At 40.4% G+C, this 22,158-nt stretch overlaps 2 protein-coding genes across 6 annotated transcripts in view; both read right to left on the reverse strand.

Moving 5' to 3' along the window:
• ADAL (adenosine deaminase like) overlaps nt 1–22,158 on the reverse strand; it is a 34,168-nt gene that overhangs the window by 6,673 nt on the left and 5,337 nt on the right. For 3 of the 4 annotated variants that reach the window (XM_033190365.1, XM_033190362.1, XM_033190363.1), the window contains 8 exons: nt 21,435–21,495; nt 17,813–17,900; nt 15,129–15,210; nt 10,547–10,673; nt 9,433–9,513; nt 8,084–8,222; nt 6,076–6,176; nt 3,248–5,362 (listed from right to left, as the gene is read on the reverse strand). In XM_033190365.1, the coding sequence (XP_033046256.1) occupies nt 5,168–5,362; nt 6,076–6,176; nt 8,084–8,222; nt 9,433–9,513; nt 10,547–10,673; nt 15,129–15,210; nt 17,813–17,900; nt 21,435–21,485 (864 nt within the window). In that variant the 5' untranslated portion in view covers nt 21,486–21,495 and the 3' untranslated portion in view covers nt 3,248–5,167. Of the gene's footprint in view, nt 1–3,247; nt 5,363–6,075; nt 6,177–8,083; nt 8,223–9,432; nt 9,514–10,546; nt 10,674–15,128; nt 15,211–17,812; nt 17,901–21,434; nt 21,496–22,158 lie in introns of those variants that run through there. The other variant, XM_033190364.1, reaches the window with a different exon arrangement.
• Nucleotides 12,745–14,443, reverse strand: LOC117070781 (L-lactate dehydrogenase A chain-like). 2 transcript variants are annotated; one of them, XM_033190367.1, is made up of 2 exons: nt 13,638–14,443; nt 13,215–13,368 (listed from the first exon to the last, which is right to left on the reverse strand). In XM_033190367.1, the coding sequence occupies exons 1-2, from the start codon at nt 14,322–14,324 to the stop codon at nt 13,231–13,233; spliced, it is 825 nt and encodes a 274-aa protein (XP_033046258.1). In that variant the 5' UTR covers nt 14,325–14,443; the 3' UTR covers nt 13,215–13,230. The 2 variants fall into 2 exon arrangements, with proteins under 2 accessions (XP_033046257.1, XP_033046258.1); XM_033190366.1 differs by having other exon boundaries at nt 12,745–14,443.

Below are 22,158 nucleotides of genomic sequence, written 5' to 3' on the forward strand. Positions count from 1 at the left end.
TACAAAAATTAGCTGGGTGCGGTGGCGGGCGCCTGTAATCCCTGCTACTCGGGAGGCTGAGGCAGGAGAATCACTTGAACCTGGGAGGCAGAGTCGAGTCTGCAGTGAGCCAAGATCATGCCACGGCACTCTAGCCTGGGTGACAGAGCAAGACTCCGTCTCAAAAAAAAAAAAAGACCCAGAACCAACACTCCAAACTCCAGATGAAAAGAATATGCAGAAGGAATAGGGCAAGGGCCAACTTGCTTACCAGGTGAAAACCCAGTTCATCTCAAACTACCTCACAAACCATTACATGCTGCCCAACCTGCCATTCCTCAGGATGGAAGCAGCAAAACATACCTTCAAACTTTCTAAGAAACCAAGCCCACTGTTGGGCATCTCTGCACCTCTAACTTTTTAACATCAGTAAAGCCTTTGTGGGAGAGATGGGGTGGCATGTGCAGCAAAGGAAGCAAAAAATGTGTATTAGCAGAAGCTGGACAATCCTGTTCACATCAGTTGTTGCCTTAGCGCCATTACTTTTCTTTTCCCCCATACTATCATTTTTCCTTTTATTGTTTGTTCTCTATGGCCAATGCCATAGAATGTAACATGTTTTTGCCATTCTCATTTATTGTAATCTGAATGTAGATTCTTGAGTCTTGTCAACGTAGTATAGCACTATTTTTACGGTGACCAGGTAAGAACGGGAAGATGAGGTAAGATTGTAAAGATACATCAGTTCTTTCCCCATTATTCAATTCAAAATCCAAAATGAAGACTTTACTCCTATACACTCAAATAGCTATGTAATGACATGCATGTCTCAAAAGTTTCGACATATAAAATGTTATGCAGAATTCTTTGAAACCATGGTGCTTAAAGTACCAGGTGTGTGTGTGTATTTTTTAAGAGCTTAAATTCTTCCTCTCCTACCACACCCAACATGGTGCTCTTTTAGAAACAAAACTTTGGAACAACTAGAAGTCAGGTTCAAGATTAGAAACAGAAGTCCAATGTACCTCAGAGCTCAAAAAGGCTCTGGAGAGCAGAACTTCACTGTGGTCAAAGAGTAAAGTAAGAATATTAAAAATAAAATACATTGATTCCCAGTTGACTCAGTTCAACCTTTAACCCAATAGATAGGGAAGTAATTTTAAAGTCTTCCATAATTAATGAGTTCCTCAAATTATTTAAGTAGAATTTAATTTACAAATATTTTATTGACATCTTTGTTAAATATAGTACAGAAACCAAAGATACTCACATCATTGTACACAGTGAGGTCTATATTCCAATAACTCATGCTGTGAGTCACCAAGCACCTGAATATTTCTTAGGCCTCACATATTTTTGGTTGCCCAAAGTTGGCATTTAAGAGTTTTTAAGAGATAAATGCAGGAGCAACATTTACAGAGACTAGGCCAAATTCTAATGAACTTAGTGCTCTTGATATGGAACTAGTGTAGGCAAAATGAAGCTGCATTCCAGGTCAGTCCCATAACACTTCACCTCTGGGTTCATTTATGTACAGATAAGACACAAGCTATATATGGTCTTAGCAACACAGAAAGTGAAAATAGCAGCTATGGTGGTGACCAGGTAAGCCTGGGATGGGGCTTTGAAGATGCAAATGGTATACATGTACAGGGTTACCTGGTATTAACAGTAGGGGGCAGGCGTACTTTCCAAAATGCTAGATCACTGAAGGAATCCAGGAAATAAGGTTTCAGAGAGTCTATTCCAATCTACATACACTCTATACAGTTTTCGTAACTTTTAATCTTGATATAATTTCAAACTTACAGAAAAAGTTCCAAGAGTACAAGAAACTCCTGTATACCTGGATTCACCATTTATATTTTGCCTATTTGCTTTTCATTCTCTACGTATGTGAATGTGTGTGTATATATACTTTTTAAAAATTTTTTTGAAACAGGGTCTCACTCTGTCACCCAGACTGGAATGCAGTGATCTGATCATGGCTCACTACAGCCTTGACTTCCTGGGCCCAAGCCATCCTCCTAGCTCAGCTTGTTGAGTAGCTAGGAATACCGGCATGTGCCACCATGCCTGGCTAAGATTTTTTATTTTATTTTATTTTATTTGTAGCGATGGGGTCTCCCTATGTTCTCCAGTCTGTTTTGTTGTTTTTTTTGAGACGGTCTCACTCTGTTGCCCAGACTGGAGTACAGTGGTGTGATCTCAGCTCACTGCAGCCTCGAACTCCCAGGCTCAAGTGATCCTTCCACTTCAGTCTCCTGAATAGCTGGGACTACAGGCATGGGCCACCATGCCTAATTTAAAAAAAAATTTTTTTTTTGCAGACGGGGTTTCCCTATGTTGCCCAGACTGGTCTCGAACTCCAGGATCCTCTTGCCTCAGCCTCCCAAAGTGCTAGGATTACAAGTGTGAGCCATAGTGCCTGGCCCACATGTTTATTTTTTTAAAAAAATTCAATATTTCACTGTTAAATTTGATGTTAGCTGTAGTTTTTCATAAATGCTCTTTATCAGCCAATCCACATAAATTCTAGAACCTCAAACAAAAAAACTTATGCCATCCCTACCCCCCCTTAAGACTAGCATGACTTTTATAGTGTGAAAGGAATTTCATAAGGCTGATAAATTAAAATCATACACTTCAATAGCTTTTGTATACATACTAAACAAAAAAAGGACTATAAAACTTTATAACCATATTTTCATTGAATATATTATGAACACTTTCAGTCGTTAAAATCTATTCTACAACATTTTTAGTGACTGCAATAGATCCACATTTTATGAATAACCTTTGATGTTTTTACTACACAATTTCTGTATGAGTAGATTGAGGGTAGAAAATAATATAATGCTATATATAATGCCACACAAAGCTACAAACACATATCTAAGAACTTCAAAAACCACAGAACTTCCCTCTACCCTGTTCCTTAAAACAAAGTCTGAGTGGAAAAAACAAACGTTTTTCCTCTGCTCTCACACCACAATAAAGACAGAAAACTCTGACCAAATGTGTGTTTTTTTCCCCATCACCAAGCAAGCAATCAGCTTTGCAGCAGATACCATCTAGGTGTCCTCCAGTTTCCCATGCTATCCCCTAGAGATGGCATGTGATCCCACAGACTGAGGGCCCAGTCCCACAAGACTGCTGCCCACTTCCAATGCCAAGTTCAAACCCCAGGTGGTTTTCAAATCAGGGTTCTCATGACCCCTCCTTGAGTTTAATTTGCTAGTAAAGCTCACAGAACTCAGGGAAACACTTAGGTTCACTGGTTTATTATAAAGGACAGTACAAAGGATAGAGATGAAGAAATGGATAGAGCAAGGCATGTGGGAAGGGACAGGGAGCCTCTATACCCTCTTCAGGTACAGCACCCTCTAGGGACCGCCACATGTTCAGTTACCTCGAAGTGCTCCAAAATCTGTTCTTTTGGAGTTTTATGGAGGTTTCATTACGAAGGTATGATTACCACTGGTCACTGGTGATCAACTTAACCTTCAGCCCTTCTCCCAAGAGTTTGGGGGAGGACTGAAAGTCCCAACTCTAATCATGCCGTGGTCTTTCCAGTAGAGGCTGCCAGCCAGCAGTCAACTCATTAGATACAAAAAGGCATCACTCTGGAGACATTAAGATTTTAGGAGCAGTATGCCAGGAAGCAGGGTCAAAGACCAAATAAATACTTTACGATATCACAGAAAACCTATCAGAAACCCTTAGTAATTTAAATTAGGGGTGTCATCAGCCTTAACTTCTTCTGATACCAGGGAAAAACACACATTCTAAAGAGCAAAGCAATTCAAGCATAACTTGATATCTAATACGCTCATCTTTTGTTTGTTTGTTTTTTTTTTACCTTTCAGAACTGTCTTAGTTTGTCCCTTGTCTTCAGCTGAAATGGTCACAGTATGTGTGTTTATGTAAGCCTGCGCCAGTGGTCCATCCTGTAGTGGTAGGGTTACAAGAGGCCCAATGAACTCTACTTAACACAATGTTGCCACTACTAGAGGTATCTTTTAGACTGAGCAGAAAGTGAGTACTAAGGTGGAAATACAGCTTCCACAAAGAAAATGTAATAGAAGCTGTTTTAAAACTGAAAGCTGCAGTGATCTGTGATCAAATCACTGCACTCGAGCCTGGGCAACAGAGTGAGAGCCTTTGCTGAAAAAGGAAAAAAAGAAAAAGAAAGCTGCAGCTATTTCTGTCTTTCTCACCCCTCAGCCAGTTATTCTCTCCTCTTCCAAAATTGGAGCAATGACTTCAATCTCTTTCTAGTACTGATGGGACAATCGTAAAGAGGGCAAAACCAGATCTCAGCAACTAGCTTTGTCTGTCACTAGGGTCATCCCTAGGCATTCACACAAATCCCTGGTATACAATGTGACCTGGTGTCAATGGTCTTGGGACCTTGGAGAATACTTTTTTTTTTTTTTTTGAGACAGGGTCTCACTCTGTCACCCAGGCTAGAGTGCTGTGGCATCACAGCTCACTGCAACCTCGAGGTTGGGCTCAGGTCTCCTCCCACCTCAGCCTCCCTGGTGGCTAGGACTACAGGTGTGCACCACCGTGCCTGGCTAATTTCTGCTTGTTTGTTTTTGTAGAGACAGGGTTTCTCCATGTTGCCTAGGCTGGTACTGAACTCCTGGGGTCAAGCAATCTGCCCACTTTGGCCTCCCAAAGTGCTGGGATTACAGGCATGAGCCACCACATCCGGCTGGGGAGTACTTTTAAAAACTTAAAGCAAGTGAAGGGAGTCTGATGAAGGTAAACACAATGAAATATAAAGCTGTTTAGAAAGTTTAAAGGTCTTGGCAGTAATCTAATTTCCCCACTTTCCTAACTTTATACTAGTAATTCCAAAACATTTCCTGATGAGAAACTTTGATTTCCCTGAAGTTTTATGATCACTAATGGGGAAGGACTACTGAGTCACAATAATCACTGGTGGAATGGGGATGTAATTAGCAACAACAGTCAAATCCCACCCAGTAAGCACCTGAGAGCTTGTGAGTCAGTTGAAGACACATATTTACTGAGTACCTGCCACGTGTAAGGTGCTGGTGATAGAGACCAAGGAACTTGGCTGCTATGCTTCAAAGGAGTGGTGGACTGTTTTACTAAGTGGGATATGGCAGGACCTTGATTGCAACACATACTCAGAAGTAGTTCACCTCATTACAGCTTAAAAATGTAACACTCTGGGCTTCAGGTGATTCCATTTCTTCCTCAGTTCAGATCTGGTGCTGTCAGAAGCAAAGATGTAGTTGATGGATTCATAAGACAGATCCCACACCTGAGACTGGGTCAAATTAAATGTTTCAGCTGCAAGCTGGTACTCTTGAGACAGGTGTGTTGCAAAAACACCCTTATCATCAGTCTGCCAATGTAAACAAGAATGTTTCAAAATGAAAAAGGAAGGATTTTTCAAAAATGACCATCTTTTTGTTTAGAGTCTATTTTCCTATTTACTATACTTCTTTCAAGAGCCTAAACAAGGGCCTACAAATTTATCTGTACATAGCTGTAACTAAACAGACTTATTTATACCTTAAGAAAAGATATCAGAGCAGTGTTTCAACTCTGGCTGTATATTAAAATTATCTAAGGAGTTTTTAAAGCCTATCTATGCCCAGGACTCACCCCAGATCAAATAAAACAGAATCTCATGGGAATGGGTGTGGAGCATCAATTTGTTTGTTTTTGTTTTTAAGTCCTCTCAAGTACCTTTTGCTATAGAGCCCAACCAGAGTCACCCTGGCCCTCTGCAGTCTCTCATGTCCCAGTCCCTTTTCCTTTTTTTCTTTTGAGATGGAGTTTCACTCTTGTTGCCCAAGCTGGAGCGCAATGACATGATCTCTGCTCACTGCAACCTCCTCCTCCCGGGTTCAAGTGATTCTCCTGCCTTAGTCTCCCAAGTAGCTGGGATTACAGGTGTGCGCCACTATACCCAGCCATGCCCCAGTCCCTTCTAACTCCTCTACTTGGGCATTATCCTCAGACATGCAAGGCAGTCAGCTAGGTAGTGAACATCTGACTTAATGCAACTCAGGGAGCAAAAAGGAGCAAAATACTTCACATGGAACACCTTACACAGATCACAGAAGGATGGGCAATGCTGTACCAGAATCCGAAATGGTGCTGGTCATAAGATGGAACTGTCTGACTTTTGACGTTTGAGGTCAAACAGAGTTCTAGACGAAAAGGGGGAAAAAATCTCTTATTAAAAGCAAATAAGTGAACTCATTGTGTTCACCAAGTAGACGCATGAGAAATCTTTCCAAAATTTGCTAATTTAGTTTATTAGTTTACAAAGTTGACCTTTCCTTATGTGTGAAAATTTGTAGTTCAATTAGTGTAGTTGTATAGGAAATATGTGCTGCAACTTATGGCAACAGCAGTACCAGGCAAGGAATTAATATCCCTTTCACAGCCATGCACTTCTCTTTCTTTGACCAAAATAGAGAAGAAAGAGGAATGTCATGATGAAAAAAGCAGAGAATTATCAATGATAGGAGCAGAAGGGTTTTTTGAAAAGCTACTGCAATCCCTCCTGGTCTAACAGTGGAAGCCAAAACAAAGGTAAGAAAACTGTTGCACTGCGTGTGAGAGCATTATGAAGAGCTAAGAATGAGCAGAGACTTTGCCAAGGCTTCTAAGAACCCCTAAACACTTTCACCCAGACAATCATCCATTCACCTCCTTCTGCTTCTAGGTAAGTTAAGTCCATCTTAAGAATGACTCCTACTATTGACCAGGTGCGGTGGCTCATGCCTGTAGTCCCAGCAATTTGGGAGGCCAAGGTGGGTGGATCACAAGGTCAGCGGATCAAGACCATCCTGGCTAACACAGTGAAATCCCATCTCTACTAAAAAAAAATCACAAAAAACAAAATGAGCCAGGTGTGGTGGCGGGTGCCTGTAAGTCCTAGCTACCAGGGAGGCTGAGGCAGGAGAATGGCATGAACCCAGGAGGCAGAGCTTGCAGTGAGCTGAGATCGCGCCACTGCACTCCAGCCTGGGCAACAGAGCAAGACTCCATCTCCAAAAAAAAAAAAAAGAGAATGACTACTACTAACAGATTCCTTCCTGGAAATATTACCAGGTTACCCAGCCAGAGTAAATACCTGACTGACTTGATTGATGGCATCTGCTCACTTGAGTAAGGCAGCCTCAACACAGGCTCCCTCAGTTTAAGGGATGACAAACCCAAACTGCCCCCTCACTCTGTCGGGAGCAGAGCCAGGCCACCACACCAAGTAAGATCACTATGCCAGTGGTTCCCATTCTCTCCACTTTAGTGGATATTTAAAATTTTCCTTAGTTAAAAAAAAAAAAGCAAATTTCACCCATTATGAATTGCTGAAAACTCTATAGTTAAAACATACTCACACAAGCATTTTTATAAATTGGTAAATTTAGCAAATTGATCATTCTGTAAAATGGTTTGCAGCCAACCACTTCTTCCTTCTTTAGAAAGGCCTTTCCTAACCATCCAATCGAAAGTGGTTATACAATCACTATATCAGCCTGTTTAATTTTCTTCATAGAACACTGATACTTTCTTGTATATTTGTTTACCGTCTTCCCTCTGCTAGAATGTGAGTTTCTTGGGAAAGAAATCTTGCCTGTTTTGTGTACTGCTCTATTGACAGCAATGACAACAAAGTAGGCACTTCATAAACACAGACAATCAAGTGTGTAATGATCAACAGACATGTGAAAATATACTTGGGATTTTCCATGTTTAAGTTTTAAATAATGTTACATATTTTCATAACACATCAATTTTGTTAAAGTCATTTCAAAATTCTAGATGACCCTTTATTCCTTCAAAAAAATTCTTATTGAGTTCCAAGCACTGAAGAATGTAGCAATGAATAAGACAAGTGGGGCCCTGCTCTCATAGAGCTTATACTCTAATGGAAGTTAAAGCTTTCTGTTACTTAAATAAGGCTCAGAAAGCACACACTCCATGCATATTTTAACAGCGAGATGACATTCCTACTTTTAGAACAGTACTTCTCTACAATCCTCAGGAAACCTGGGGATTGGGGGAGGGACAGAGAGTCATCTGGAAGACCTGAAACTCCAAGCCTTACCCAGTGGTATCCGATGTTGCCTCACAAAGTCCACCAGATCCAGGGATCCTCTCTCACCGGAGTTGAGAAATGTTCCATGCCCGATTCTGTCAGGAAGCAGATCCAGGAGTATTTGTGTTTCTTTTTTTTGGTTTGGAATCTAAAGAAAGGGGAGGAAAGGGGATCAATGGCCTCTTTCAGTGGTTCTTAAAGAGTACTTTTTTTTCTATAGCTAGGTACTCTGCCCCTCTGAGTAGTACTTAATGCAGACCTTTTGGAAAACTGAACTACTACTGCCTTCCTAGCTCTCTTTGGCTTTTATCTTCTCATTCTTTCCTCAATATTCTTCTAGATTTATTTCAATGATAATAATAAACACTTATTAAGAACCTATTTTGTGCTTTTTCACAGAAATTATTTAAGGCCTCACAAGAATCTTAAGAAGTATTAAGATGAAGAAATTAAAGCTGAGAAAAATTAAGTAATTTTCGAAAAATAAAACTTCACAACTCTATACGTATATGTGTGTTCTGTAATATACATGTGTTCATATATATCATAAAAAGTTCTCAAAAAATATAAACACAAAACTGTTAACAGTATTAACTCTAGGGAGCAAAACAAATAGAAATTGGGCTTTTAATTTTTAATACTTTCCTTCTTGACACTTGGATTTTTTTCAGGTACACATAACTTAAACTTTATACATTACCCCTTTAATATAATAACTCTGTGAGGTAAGTAGACTAAGTATTATTTTCTGCATTTAGGAAATAAATAAATAGAAGTATTGAGGTAAAAAGTAAATCCATCTATAAAATGGGGAAAATTGCAGCAGAGTCCCTCACAAGGGGTTTGCCTCACAAGGATGTGCTTACAAAAGTGACTACTTCCCAGCAATTATCTGTCACTATGTTCATGCTACCAGTGAGCTTGGGGCTGATGAGGGAACTGGACCTCTTTGCTGGGCTTTGTAAAATGACGAGCTGCTTCCTTTATTGCCGTTGGATGTGATAAAAATCAGGTCCCTTCTACTATGAGGACAGGTGAGATAAACTGATGCTTTTCTTAGAGTCAGCTTGCCAATGACAAGATAGATGTTGGAAATGCATGCATTTTCTCTAGCAAGATGTCATTAAGCTGCTTTTAATGACACAGCTGGCATTTGAGTCAACAGCCACTACCAGGAACCACAAAAGGATAAAAACAGTAACACTAGAGACTAAAGCAAGTCATGTATTTAAAAATATTTCTACTTTCCCTTTTTTAAAAATGTTTTTCCAATCTAGGTTTATTCCTAGTCACTTACAAATGACCCCATTATTTTCTATTACAATCTGTCCCTTTTAGCCTAAGACAATATTATTTACCTCTGAAAGATGCAATGCCAACTTCAGACCTGCTTTCTTAGCTTCTAAAAGAGGTTCCATGAAGTCTTTTGCTTGTCCTACCTTAAAGATAAAAGTTAAAATGAGGATGCATGAGAATTCTGGGAAAACCGAGGAACTGAGTACTCCATTCCAATAAACACCATAATGGCAGAAAAAATTATGGTAGATTAATTCATTTGCACATCTTGTTTATAAAGCACCTACAATGTGCTAGCCACTTTGCTGAACACAAAGCTGGCAAAGGCCCAGTCCCTGACCTCGAGAATCTTGTCTAGTATCAGTAAACTGAGGTCAGTCAGCTAAGCTGGATATAGTAGTCACCCAATTTTATGCCTGGAAGGACACCTAGATATCCAGAGCTAAGGGGAACTCACTCACTTGACTCAGGAACTCTCATGATTACTCAAAACACTTCTGTTAAACAGGTGGATAAAAAGAAGGGCAGAATACTCCAGGTTTGGACAAAGCCATAAGAATCAGTTTCATGGGACTCTCTTATTCAGTTGTTTTCAACCAGGAGCAATTCCGCCCCCCAGGGGCTATTTGGCAATGTCTGGAGACATTTTTGGTTGTCACATCTGGGAGAGTGCTACTGGCATCTAGTGGGTAGAGGCCAAGGATGCTGCTAAACATCCTACAATGCATGGGGCAGCCCCACAACAAATTATCCAGCCCCAAATATCAAGATTTCTGCTTGAATCTGACATTCAAGAAGCTCAGGTCAACATTTCTCAACTATCTATGAAATAGTTAAGCCCCAACATCCATCCATTGTATGTAATGAATTACATTATAGTGCATATAGTCTGGTACTAGCTGTGCACCATCTCTAGAAGAATGGAGAAAACAGTCATATAGTCAGGCAACTGTTTTTTTTTTTTTTTTTTTAGTGTACTTAATTGTTTCACAGAACCTTGGATGACAGCTGCTCTAGGCATTCTGGTCATCCAGGGCAGAACAGGCCTTCATCCACAGAATGGAGTGCCTGCTGGACACTCTGGAGAATGCAACACAAGATGCCTGAAGTTAGTCCTTATCCCACTAACTGATTCTACCTTTTAGAACTAAAATATATGTAGGAAAAATAACTTACAGTCGGGTCTCCACTGAGGTCAAGACCAAGAACTGTACCCTCAGTAGAAAGGAAGAACTCCTCGGCAAGTTTTACAGTCTCCTTGGCTACTAAAGGGCCACCTCTTCTGTCAACTGCTATCAAATACCTTTAACATAAGAAAGACAGAGTTGAAAACTAATATGACACAGATGAAAAAGACAATTCTGAGTACAGCCAGACAGAGATGGCAGTCTCTGTAATACATCTCACTAGGAAAAGTATAGCCTGACTGAATCTAGACAACCTGACATTTTACTTTGCCATATGGACTGAGACATGAATTCCTAAACAGCATCAAGCATCTAGTCAGTGTTCAGATCTACAGTTGTCTTTTGAGGTTTTTTGTTCCTGTATTTGTTTCTTTGTTTGATTCAGGATCCAAACAAAGTCCACACTTTGTGTAAGTCAACGTGTCTTCTAAGCCTGTCTTAATCTACAACCACTCCTACCTCTCCTCCCACCTCCCATCCTGCTTTTCTCGTAACTTCTTTGTTGAAGAAACCAAGTTGTTTGTCCTACAAAGTTTTCCATGGTCTAGATTTTGTTGATTGTATCCCTGTGTTGTTAACATGTTGTCCTATTTCTTATATTTCCTCCTATCTAGTCTAGAGGCCGATCAGGTTGCATTTTTTGGCAAGAGTAAACTGGTGGTGGTGTGTTCTTAGGAGGCTGATATCCATTATTTCATTAGGGGTTACAAAATTAGAGATATTCTCATTCTAAAATGTATCAAATATCTAATAAAAGTCCATTCTTCAAATATTAGCTGGAATTCTATAGGACTTGAACACCCAGAGAATCTCTGTTAATCCTTTTTTCTTTTTTTTTTGGAGACGGAGTCTTGCTCTGTGCCCAGGCTGGAGTGCAGTGGCTTGATATTGGCTCACTGCAACCTCTGCCTCCCGGGTTCAAGTGATTCTCCTGCCTCAGCCTCCTAAGTAGCTGGGACTACGGGCGTCCGCCACCACACCTGGCTTTTTTGTATTTTTAGTAGAGATCAGGTTTCACCATGTTGGCCAGGATGGTCTTGATCTCTTGACCTCATAATCCACCACCTCGGCCTCCCAAAGTGCTGGGATTACAGGTGTGACCCACCGCACCCAGCCAATATTTCTTTTTTTCTTTCTTTTTTTTTTTTTTTGAGACAGAGTTTCGTTCTTCTCACCCAGGCTGGAGTGAAATGGCACGATCTTAGCTCACTGCAACCTCCACCTCCCGGGTTCAAGCAATTCTGCCTCAGCCTCCCGAGTAGCTGGGATTACAGGTGCCTGCCACCACACCTGGCTAATTTTTGTATTTTTAGTAGAGACAGGGTTTCACCATGTTGCCCAGGCTGGTCTTGAACTCCTGACCTCAGGTGATCTGCCCTCACTGGCTTCCCAAAGTTCTGGGATTACAGGCATGAGTCACCGTGCTTGGCCTGTTAATATTTCTTGAATACCCAGAGAACCCCTATAATTTTTCTAAAGCAGCTATTAGCTTACTATTTATTCACAAATTCCTTCAGCATTTGTTCATTTTTTTTACAAAATTTAGATCAAAAATATATAAAATGCTGTATCTTTTTTTTCACTTAGCAACTTCCCACGCCATTAAAATAATGTTAGAAAATAGTATGAATCATGTGAACATACCATAATGTAATTATCCTCTGAATGCTGGACATTTTAGGCTATTTTCTAATTTTTGTTAGAACATTATAATAAGGAATCTTATGCATAAATCAATCTATTTCCTAGGATGCATTTCTGGCACAGAATTGCTGGGTCAGAGGGAAAAACTTTTTTATAAATTTTGACATACATTGCTCTTTAGAGAGGCTTTTTCCTCCCCTTACCTATGTACCAGTGTAGGATTTAAAGAGGTTTTATTAATTACATATGCTTACCAGCAGTGTGTAACTTTACAAACACTTGCTATTACTTTTTTTTAGCCTATGGAAACAGCATTGTAATATATGATTAATGAGATAAGTAGTTTTCTATGTATTTCTATACATTTACCAGCTCTTTGTATGTCTTCTTCTCTGCATTCTATTCTTGTCTTCTGCTTGGTTTTTTACTGGGGTTATTAGTTTAGTTAAGCTTAATTTTTAGAGTCTTACAGCCTGAAACTATACAGCTAGCTTTTTTTCTTTCTTCATTTAGGGCTTTGTTGAGCCCATACTATGTACCTACTTTTTTTTTTTTTTTTTTTCACTGTTCAAGGTTTATTGGGGGTTTTAGTTGGTATAACACTTGGATAGTTGGTTGTATTGTTTATATGTAGATCTTTTTATGTTATATGGTAATGTACACTACTGATATATATAGTTCACAAAATAAGCTCCTTTGGAACAATTACGCACAAGACATACAATACTGGATTTATACACTGGATCCCAGGATGTGACTGACTGAGAAAAAATGTTGGACTAGGCATGTTCAGTGAAGGAGCCAGGAAATTATATAACACAGAGTAAACATCCACCTGGCTCAAGGGGCAAATGCAGCATGTACAGAATTGGTAGTGGTGCGTCAGAACTATTTCACCCTAACCAGTTTAGGACTACACAAGATTAATACCATCTAGCATCAGGATATAGCTGTGGATTTCACAAACCATTCCTATTTCTAACTTCAGGAGTTAATGCTTTTCCCAGTCCATCTTAAAATATTACTGCTTTAATTACAGATCAGATAAAAAGGACAACATGCACAACCTCCAACTAGAATCCTGTGGTAGCCTAGATAGTGAAATGCTATGACATCAGAAGACTTTAAAATTGCAGCTCTTTTTGGATTCCCCAAAGTGTATCTGCACTCTTCTTCAAACGGCCCTCTTCCTCAGGAGTCAGAGTCACCTTCACAAGGTCTGAGATTCCATTCTGTCCCAAAATGCAAGGAACACTAAGGAAGACATCATCCTTTATTCCATAGAGACCCTTAATCATGGTGGAAACTGGGTGCACTCGCCTAAGATTCTTCATTCTACTCTCTGCCAAATCTGCTACAGAGAGTCCAATGGCCCAGGATGTGTAGCCTTTGAGTTTGATCACCTCATAAGCACTCTCAACCACCTGCTTGTGAACCTCTTTCCACTGTTCCTTATCTTTATCAGTCCCTAAATCTGGGTGCAGAGTCTTCAGAGAGACACCAGCAACATTCATTCCACTCCATACAGGCACACTGGAATCTCCATGTTCCCCAAGGACCCACCCATGACAGCTTAATGGGTGAACTCCCAGTCTTTCCCCCATCAGGTAATGGAATCTGGCTGAATCCAGATTGCAACCACTTCCAATAACACGGTTTTTGGGAAAACCACTTATCTTCCAAGCCACGTAGGTCAAGATATCCACTGGATTTGAAACAATAAGCAACTTGCAGTTCGGGCTATATTTTACAACATTAGGAACGATGAATTTAAAGATGTTCACGTTACGCTGGACCAAATTAAGACGGCTTTCTCCCTCTTGTTGACGTGCCCCAGCCGTGATAATGACCAGCTTGGAGTTTGCAGTTACACTATAGTCTTTCCCAGAGACAATCTTTGGTGTTCTAAGGAAAAGGCTGCCATGTTGGAGATCCATCATCTCTCCCTTCAATTTGTCTTCGATGACATCAACAAGAGCAAGTTCATCTGCCAAGTCCTTCATTAAGACACTGATGGCACAGGCCATGCCAACAGCACCAACCCCAACAACTATAATCTTATTCTGGGGAGTCTGTTCTTCCTTTAGAAGATTATGAATCAGCTGATCCTTGAGAGTTGCCATATTGGACTTGGAACCAAAAGGAATCGGGAATGCACGTCAGGCGGTCGTCCGGGACACGCGGCAATGAGATCCGGAATCGGCGGCAGCGGCTGCAGCACACTATGTACCTACTTTATGGTAAGTACTAAAGATGTAGTGGTGAATCATAAAACAAGGTCCTTGGCTTCATGACACTTACACTCTAGCGGGTGGGCATACATACAAACTAACACAAGATAATTCCTTATCTTGTTACAAATAATGCCATAAAGGAAATAGATGGGTGACTAGAGGATCAGCGGGGCACTTTAGACAGAGTGGTAAAGGAAGGCCCCTCTGAGGAAGTAACAGCCAAATTGAGATCTGAATAATGAGAATAAGCCAGCCAGCTGGGCAGGAATCTTGTAGAAATGTGTTCTGGGGAATACTAAACAAAGGTGCTGAAGGGGGACAGTTTTCTTTTTATTTTAGGAAGAGACAGTATGCCCACAGTAAGGGAGGAGGAGTGGTCTAGATGAGCTGCTGAAGTAACAGAGGCAGCCAGATCATGTGGGACCTTTTAGGCCACAGTAAGAAGTTCATTTTAGCTTAACAGCAAAGGAACACCATACTTTACTCATGTAAAAATACTCAGGATTATATTGCCTTATGAATAAATTCAGAATTGTGTTCTCACTTTAAACAACAGGGTTCTTGATTTTATTTTTCCATTGTATAAATCAATGAATGATTAATTCTAAAAAATCCATTACACCCACGATCAAAACAGTAAAAATTAACATTCTGGTTTTGTAAATGTTAACTACTAAGGTAGAATCTTCTTACCTAACATCAATGTCTAAGTTTTCTTGTTTGGACTGTTTTATACCTTCAAGTATAGATTCCACATAAGTCTTTTTAGTCATTCCTGGAAAGGACACATAGAAAATACATGTAAAGAGATCATCAACTATTTCATCCTTCACCTTCAGCAATCCTATATGAACAAGTACATTTTCACTTTATGCTATGACAAGGGCATGGTTAAAGATGAGTGAAAACATGGCCCTTATGGGTATATTTGAGTAAATGCAAATTATACTTTAATAAAATTGGGGGAAAATGAAGTGTTACAGAAATGAAAAAAATAAAGACTTTTTTTTTTTTTTTTCGAGACAGAGTCTGGCTGTCACCCAGGCTGGAGTGCAGTGGTACAATCTTGGCTCACTGCAACCTTTGTCTCAAGCTCAAGCCATCCTGCGACCTCAGCCTCCTGAGTAGCTGAGACTACAGACGTGTACCACCACATGCGGCTAGTTTTTGGATTTTTAGTAGAGACAGGGTTTTGCCATGTTGCCCAAGCTGGTCTCAAACTCCTGGGCTGAAAGTGATACGCCCACCTTGGCCTCCCAAAGTGCTGGGATTACAGGCATGAGCCACCACACCCGTCCTGCTTTTTTTTTTTTTAAAGGGACATTTTCTCTCCTGGTCCAGAAAAAAAGTCCTAACTTGGATTCCTTTCCTCTCAATCCTGCTCGGGCTTAGTGTTTCTCATCCAGGGAAGCAGGCATGTTCTTCCAAGTATGAGTGCTCTGCTCTCTGGGGCGATGTGCAAGAGCACTCTCCAGAGCAACCTCCTGTCAAATACCTTTTTTTCTTTTTCTTTAGGCTACATTGGGAAAAATAAAATACCCTTTCACCCAGATTATAAAATGCTTATGTTTGGTGGAAAGTCTCTGGTAAAATACATAAAGTTATAAATAAAAATAAAAATAGGGTGTGGTGGCATGCCTGTAATCCCATCAACTTGGGAGGCCGATCACTTGAAGTCAGGAGTTCGAGACCACCCTGGCCAACATGGTGAAATCCTGTCTCTACTGAAAATATGAAAATGAGCCAGGTGTGGGTGGCAGGTGCCTATAATCCCAGCTACACGGGAGACTGATGCAGGAGAATCACTTGAACCTGGGAGGCGGAGGTTGCAGTGAGCCAAGATCCACCACTGCACTCCAGTCTGGGTGACAGAGCAAGACTCTGTCTCAAAATAAATAAATAAATAAAAATAACCCCACCACCGAGAGGTAACTACTGTTTTTTAAATACACATATATACATTTATTTCTATGTATTATTTCAAGAGACCTTTTTTAACGTCTCTCTGTTGCTCAGGCTGGAGGGCAGTGGCATGATCACGGTTCACTGCAGCCCTTGGAGCCCACAGAGGTAGGGTCTCACGACATTGCTCAGGCTGGTCTCGAACTTCTGGCGTCAAGTGATCCTCCTGCCTTAGCCTCCCAAAGCGCTGGAATTATAGGCATGAGCCATTGCACTCTGCCCATATACACATTTTTAAATAGAGGAGATACTACTGGTATATATGTACCCAGTTCAGTCATTTAATACGATTCTGAGTATTTCCCCATGTCATTAAAGTGTCTTCACCAGTATTTTTAATAGTTGTCTAATATTCCATTAGCCTTTATTTAACCATTCCTCTACTGTTGCATATTTAGGTTAATATCCTACTTTTGGAACTCCATCGAAAGAGCCCTAGAGTTAGCTCTTCTCTCCTTCCCTTTCACTACTCTCACCAGTACAACGTGGAACTGATTCTATGGTCCAAAAATGCAAGATGAGAGCCTTCTCCTTATCTTACGTAAACACTTATACTTTACAATAATAGTTTCAAAAATTTTACCCCCAAATGATTACTAAGCTACACATATCAGGAAACAAGATGACCTAGGTCTCTTTGGGTCATAAACAAGACACTAAGAGGGCCCCAATGTCTCCTGATGCTGATTATACAGGGAGGATCTCAGGAAATTCCTCCAGACCATAGCCAGATCTCATCTCTATCCAAAGAGGTTTTACCACATCACAGCTTGCTCCTGGCCTAAGAAACTATTCCTTGAGAAGTGAATGAATAATTTTAGTAACTACCACAAAACATGATTCTGCATCCACTCAACAACATTGTCTCACAAGTACCTGTGATGCAGGGAGCAAGAATCAGCCTCTGCTTGTGCCAATGCAAACATAAGGAGCAGGTATCCTTTTCTCAGAGTGAAAACAACGAAACAAAGAAGAACAAAAGAAACTTGCAGGCCTTTGTTTCCTTCCTTAAACAGATAATGCCTGACTGGAATTTTACTAATTTTTACTTAAGAACAACTCACTCATTAATAATGTACATCAGGATGGGTGCAGTGGCTCACACCTGCAATCCCAGCACTTATAGAGGCTGAGGTGATCGTTGGGCCCAGGAGTTTGTGGTTACAGTGAGCTATGTTTGCATCACTGCACTCCAGCCTGGGCAAGACAGCAAGACCCCGTCTCTAAAACAAACAAAATGAACATCATTAACGTACATCAGAGAGAGGACTTGGACTGTTGACTAAAGGTTCAATGAAATACAGAACAACACAATAGTGTAAAAGTTAGTGCTTCATATTCCCACTCACAAGCGTGTGAGTGATCAAAGCACATAGGAAAAGGACAGTACATTTGCTGAGAAGTATAAATTCTACCGGTAGCATTTTCTCTTCTGGGTGTGCTCCTTAGTTCCAGGTACTTGACACCATCATCTGCAAATTCTTTTATGACATCTTTTGTGACCTGATAATAAAGATAATGTACACAATATTGATAATGTTTGTGTAAGGGTCCCAATGAATGTGCCAAGTGCTACAGCTTTATTTTATTCACTAAATTTGATTTGCAAGAAATGTTGGAAGTTTCTCATGTGGTAGAGATTATCCACTTTGTCACATCCCTGATGGAGACTATGCAGGGCTGCAATATTTACAATCACTCTCATCACCCCTCATTCCCACGTTCAATCCCAATCTATACATCAGCTACACTTTTTGTTTCTTTCTCTCCTTTTAAACATTTATTTCCTAGTATTTATAATAGCAGAATGATAAAATAGAGAAATGGCGCAAAACTAAAACCAGTTGGAACCATCTATATGTGTAGACTGCTAGGAAATGCACATACGGAAATAAACAGCTAAAATGATTAGGTATTACTGATGTGCTATTTGAAGTCATGGCTTAAGGTTTTTATTCAAGTTATTTAGGAATAAGTTACATTTTTCAATAAATTCTGGAAGTGTTAAATTTTCTCAAGAAGTACTTAGGGCAAAGAAAGTAGGTGATAAATATGAGTAAAACTGTATCCAATTTAGTGCAAATCTCATAATCCAAAAGTTCCTGAAGTCATGTTTTTCCTTTCTGCCTTCAATCCTAAAAAATCTACAAGAAAAAAGGCTAGGTTGGCGAAGCTGTGTCAAACTGCCCTAATTAGTCCTTTCAGTTGGTATCCTAATCTTCTTCTTTTTTTTTTTTTTTTTTGAGGCGGAGTCTCGCTCTGTCGCCCGGACTGGAGTGCAGTGGCCGGATCTCAGCTCATTGCAAGCTCCGCCTCCCGGGTTCACGCCATTCTCCTGCCTCAGCCTCCCCAGTAGCTGGGACTACAGGCGCCCGCCACCTCACCCGGCTAGTTTTTGTATTTTTAGTAGAGACGGAGTTTCACCGTGTTAGCCAGGATGGTCTCGATCTCCTGACCTCGTGATCCGCCCGTCTCGGCCTCCCAAAGTGCTGGGATTACAGGCTTGAGCCACCGCGCCCGGCCGGTATCCTAATCTTAATCTGCTTTGACTACATGCACACAGGCATGCGAGTGCAGCATCTTGGCAAAGCAACGGGGGCTGGCTGTTTGTACAGACAGTGCCTAACAGTATGGCACTACGTTGGTGAATTGATAGCAATCCAGGTTGTAGGCCTCTTCTTTTTTCACTAAAGACAAAAACGAACTTATTATAATGTAAGCGGAATGGGTATCTCAGTTTCATCAAGAGGTCTAAAGACCCAGATTCTGAGAATACAGCCAAAGACAATACATCAGCATTCTAAATCCATGGAACTCCTGGACCAAGCAAGATACTACTGCTCTTCCACCAACGAGCATGATACTGCAACCTCCATGCCATCATTCATGGCATTGGCCCCATGGCACTGCTACTCCAGGAACTCCCTCTTGCTGTTATTGACACTATGAAATTGTGACCTCACCTTTGTATTAATAGGTTGAGGAACCTGGATCTTGTCATTGCCCCAGAATAGAATAGACCCACACTCACCTACCCCAGCTCACATGAGACTAATGCAGAAACCTGTTTGATAATGAGGAATAGGGTAGAAGTGAGGGTTTGAAATAGTAGTCCTTTAAAGTGACTACTATCCAAGGCTCCCTCTTTCTGAGTGGCTAGGTACCTGTAAAACCAAATGAACAATGAAAAACTAACAAGTATGGAGCAAGAGCAAAGGGAGGAAGATTTATCTAGGCCACAGTGAAGCCTACAGAACCATCCCTAACCCACATCCAAGAACATTTCCCTGGGGTCCACATCTGTGTTTGCCAGATTTAGCCCTTTCTGTGATGTGTGGCAGGTAGTGCAGTAGGTACTGAGGACACCTCTTTGGGCTTTCCTCTCCTATGCGCTGGACTGAGAGTATCTATTCAAATTCTTTTTCCAGGCAAAGTACATCACAATTAGTTAAGTTCCTACTTACTCAAACCTAAGACTGTATAGGCTTAAATGGGAAAGAGCACGAGCTCTGCGACCAGATAGTGCACCACTTACTCTGTGTGTGTGATTTTAAGCAAGTTACACTTAACCTCTTTAAGCCTATTTTTTCATCTACAAAAAGGGAACAATAAAAATATCTACTTCTGAAAGTAGTCCTAAGATAATGCCTGGTACATGTAATAACGAGTATCATTTTTTCAGCCACACTCCAATCCTCTCTTTGAGATTATACCCAGGTCACCTTGACTAGAGTTTTCAGTGATCTCCCTCACACTCAGTTCTACATTTACAATCAACCTCTTAGTTTACTCTCATAGACGTTTCATTTATTATATAGGGCACCCCACTGTCACCCTCTGAACCACCTAATAGCACTAGGTCAAATGCACAGAATCTTATTTCTCACCGTATTTAATAAAGATTTTCAACTTTCATTGTGAAATGAATGTAGCAACGAGCACGCCATTATTATACCCATAGAATATTAAACTGTCAAAATTTAAATTTCATCATTTTGCTCTGCAACACTCATCAACAAAGTGAGATCAGAGCCCCTGTGGTGGACGTTCTTAGCAATGTTCAATGGTATCTTTTGAGACGCTGCTTAGAGAATGCCCTTTTGGCTCCCTATAAATCCTTACGTGTGTCTCTAGCACAGAGCTTACTACACTATGTTGCAATATCTGCTTATTGGTCTGTCTCCCCAACCTAATTATAAATTCCTCAGGGGCAGAAACTGTGTCAATCTCTCTAAGACTTTACCACAGTGCCTGGAACACTGTGGACACTCAGTCAACTTTTGTTGAACGAAACTAAAAGCTGATTAATTTACTTACCACTTATCACGAAGATCAGTCTTTACCAAAGAGGAAAACTTTTGCTTGATCAGTCAAAAGTTACCTCTCCAGAAACACAGGTTATACTTTCTTTGCATTTTTTTCCTACTGGTTAGGATCACTGACACAATTTTGCTTCTCTCCATTTAGAAAGAGAACATTTTAAAATGCCATCCTAGTCAGATCAACGATACAGAAGACAATCTTCCATGTCAGACTCTAGTATAATGGAGCTTCAGATAAGAGAACACAGTGGTATCCTTTGTGCCCTCAGAGGGAAGGCACAATTTCCCTAGGGATTAATCACTTAATCTCTAAGCTCTTCGTGAACTTCTTCCTTCTCTGTAATGTCCACCCATGAAGTAAGTCTCCTATGTAACACAGACAATGCCTTATTAAGGATATCTCCATCTGTGGTCTAGTATTTCATATATGTATGTTATATATGAAAAACAGGACCAAATTTTCTCTTCCATATTGTCCTCTGTCCTATAGAAGATGCTCTTCCTGGTTCTTTCCTCATATCTTTTACAAGAAACACAGTCTTTCTGTGCTAGCTCTTAGGCAAATGTCTTACATCGGTTTTGAAAAGAGTTGCCTTAATAGAGAAGACATTTTTCATCACTCTTAATGAGAGCAAAAATGAAAGGTCATGTGCAGTCATGGAAGGAAATTACTTCATAATTTTTAAACCATTCTAAAAATGCGTTCATGTCTTACCATTAGAATATCTTCAGGGCTACTAGTAAGTTGATGAATAGTTTGAAACATCTGGAAACATCTGCAAGGTGAATGAAAAGTTTTAACATATTCTAGTCATCAAAGAAACTCACTAACTGAATGAATTAAATTTTAGGCTAATAGTAAATATGTATTTATATTTACAAACGACAACAGAATAGATGTTTCAAAAATTACATTGATCTGGAAAGATAATCAAATGACTGAAAATAAAACATTACTGATATTTTTAAGTGGGAAATAATAGTACCCCTTCTCCAACCCACCCCTGACACGGGGAAATTCAATATGCCTATATTTTCAAATCTAAAGACTACCCCAGGCTGGGTATGATGGCTCATGCCTGTAATCCCAGAACTTTAGGAGGCCAAGGCAAGTGGACAGCTTGAGCCCAGGAATCTGAGACCAGCCTGGGCAACACAGGGAGACCCCCATCTCTAAATTCAAAAAACATTAGCCAGTCATGGTGGCGTGCCCCTGTGGTCCCAGCTATTTGGGACGCCAAGGTGGGAGGACTGCTTGAGCCCCAGAGGTCGAGGCTGCAGTGATCTGCGGTCACGCCACTGCACTCCAGTCTAGGCAACAAAGTGAGATCCTGTCTCCAAAAGAAAGAATATCCCAATATATTATAACTTCACAAACAACAGAAATCACTAGAAATACTGTCAACAGTCTAACAGCTGGAAAAAAATGCTGTATGTTA

Source organism: Trachypithecus francoisi, unplaced genomic scaffold (genome assembly GCF_009764315.1).
Source record: "Trachypithecus francoisi isolate TF-2019V2 unplaced genomic scaffold, Tfra_2.0 Lachesis_group3, whole genome shotgun sequence".
Taxonomy (NCBI): domain Eukaryota; kingdom Metazoa; phylum Chordata; class Mammalia; order Primates; family Cercopithecidae; genus Trachypithecus; species Trachypithecus francoisi.

Coding starts and splice junctions, on each gene's coding strand:
- LOC117070781 (XM_033190366.1), bottom strand. CDS start 14,324: ATGGCAACTCTCAAGGATCAGCTGATTCATAATCTTCTAAAGGAAGAA.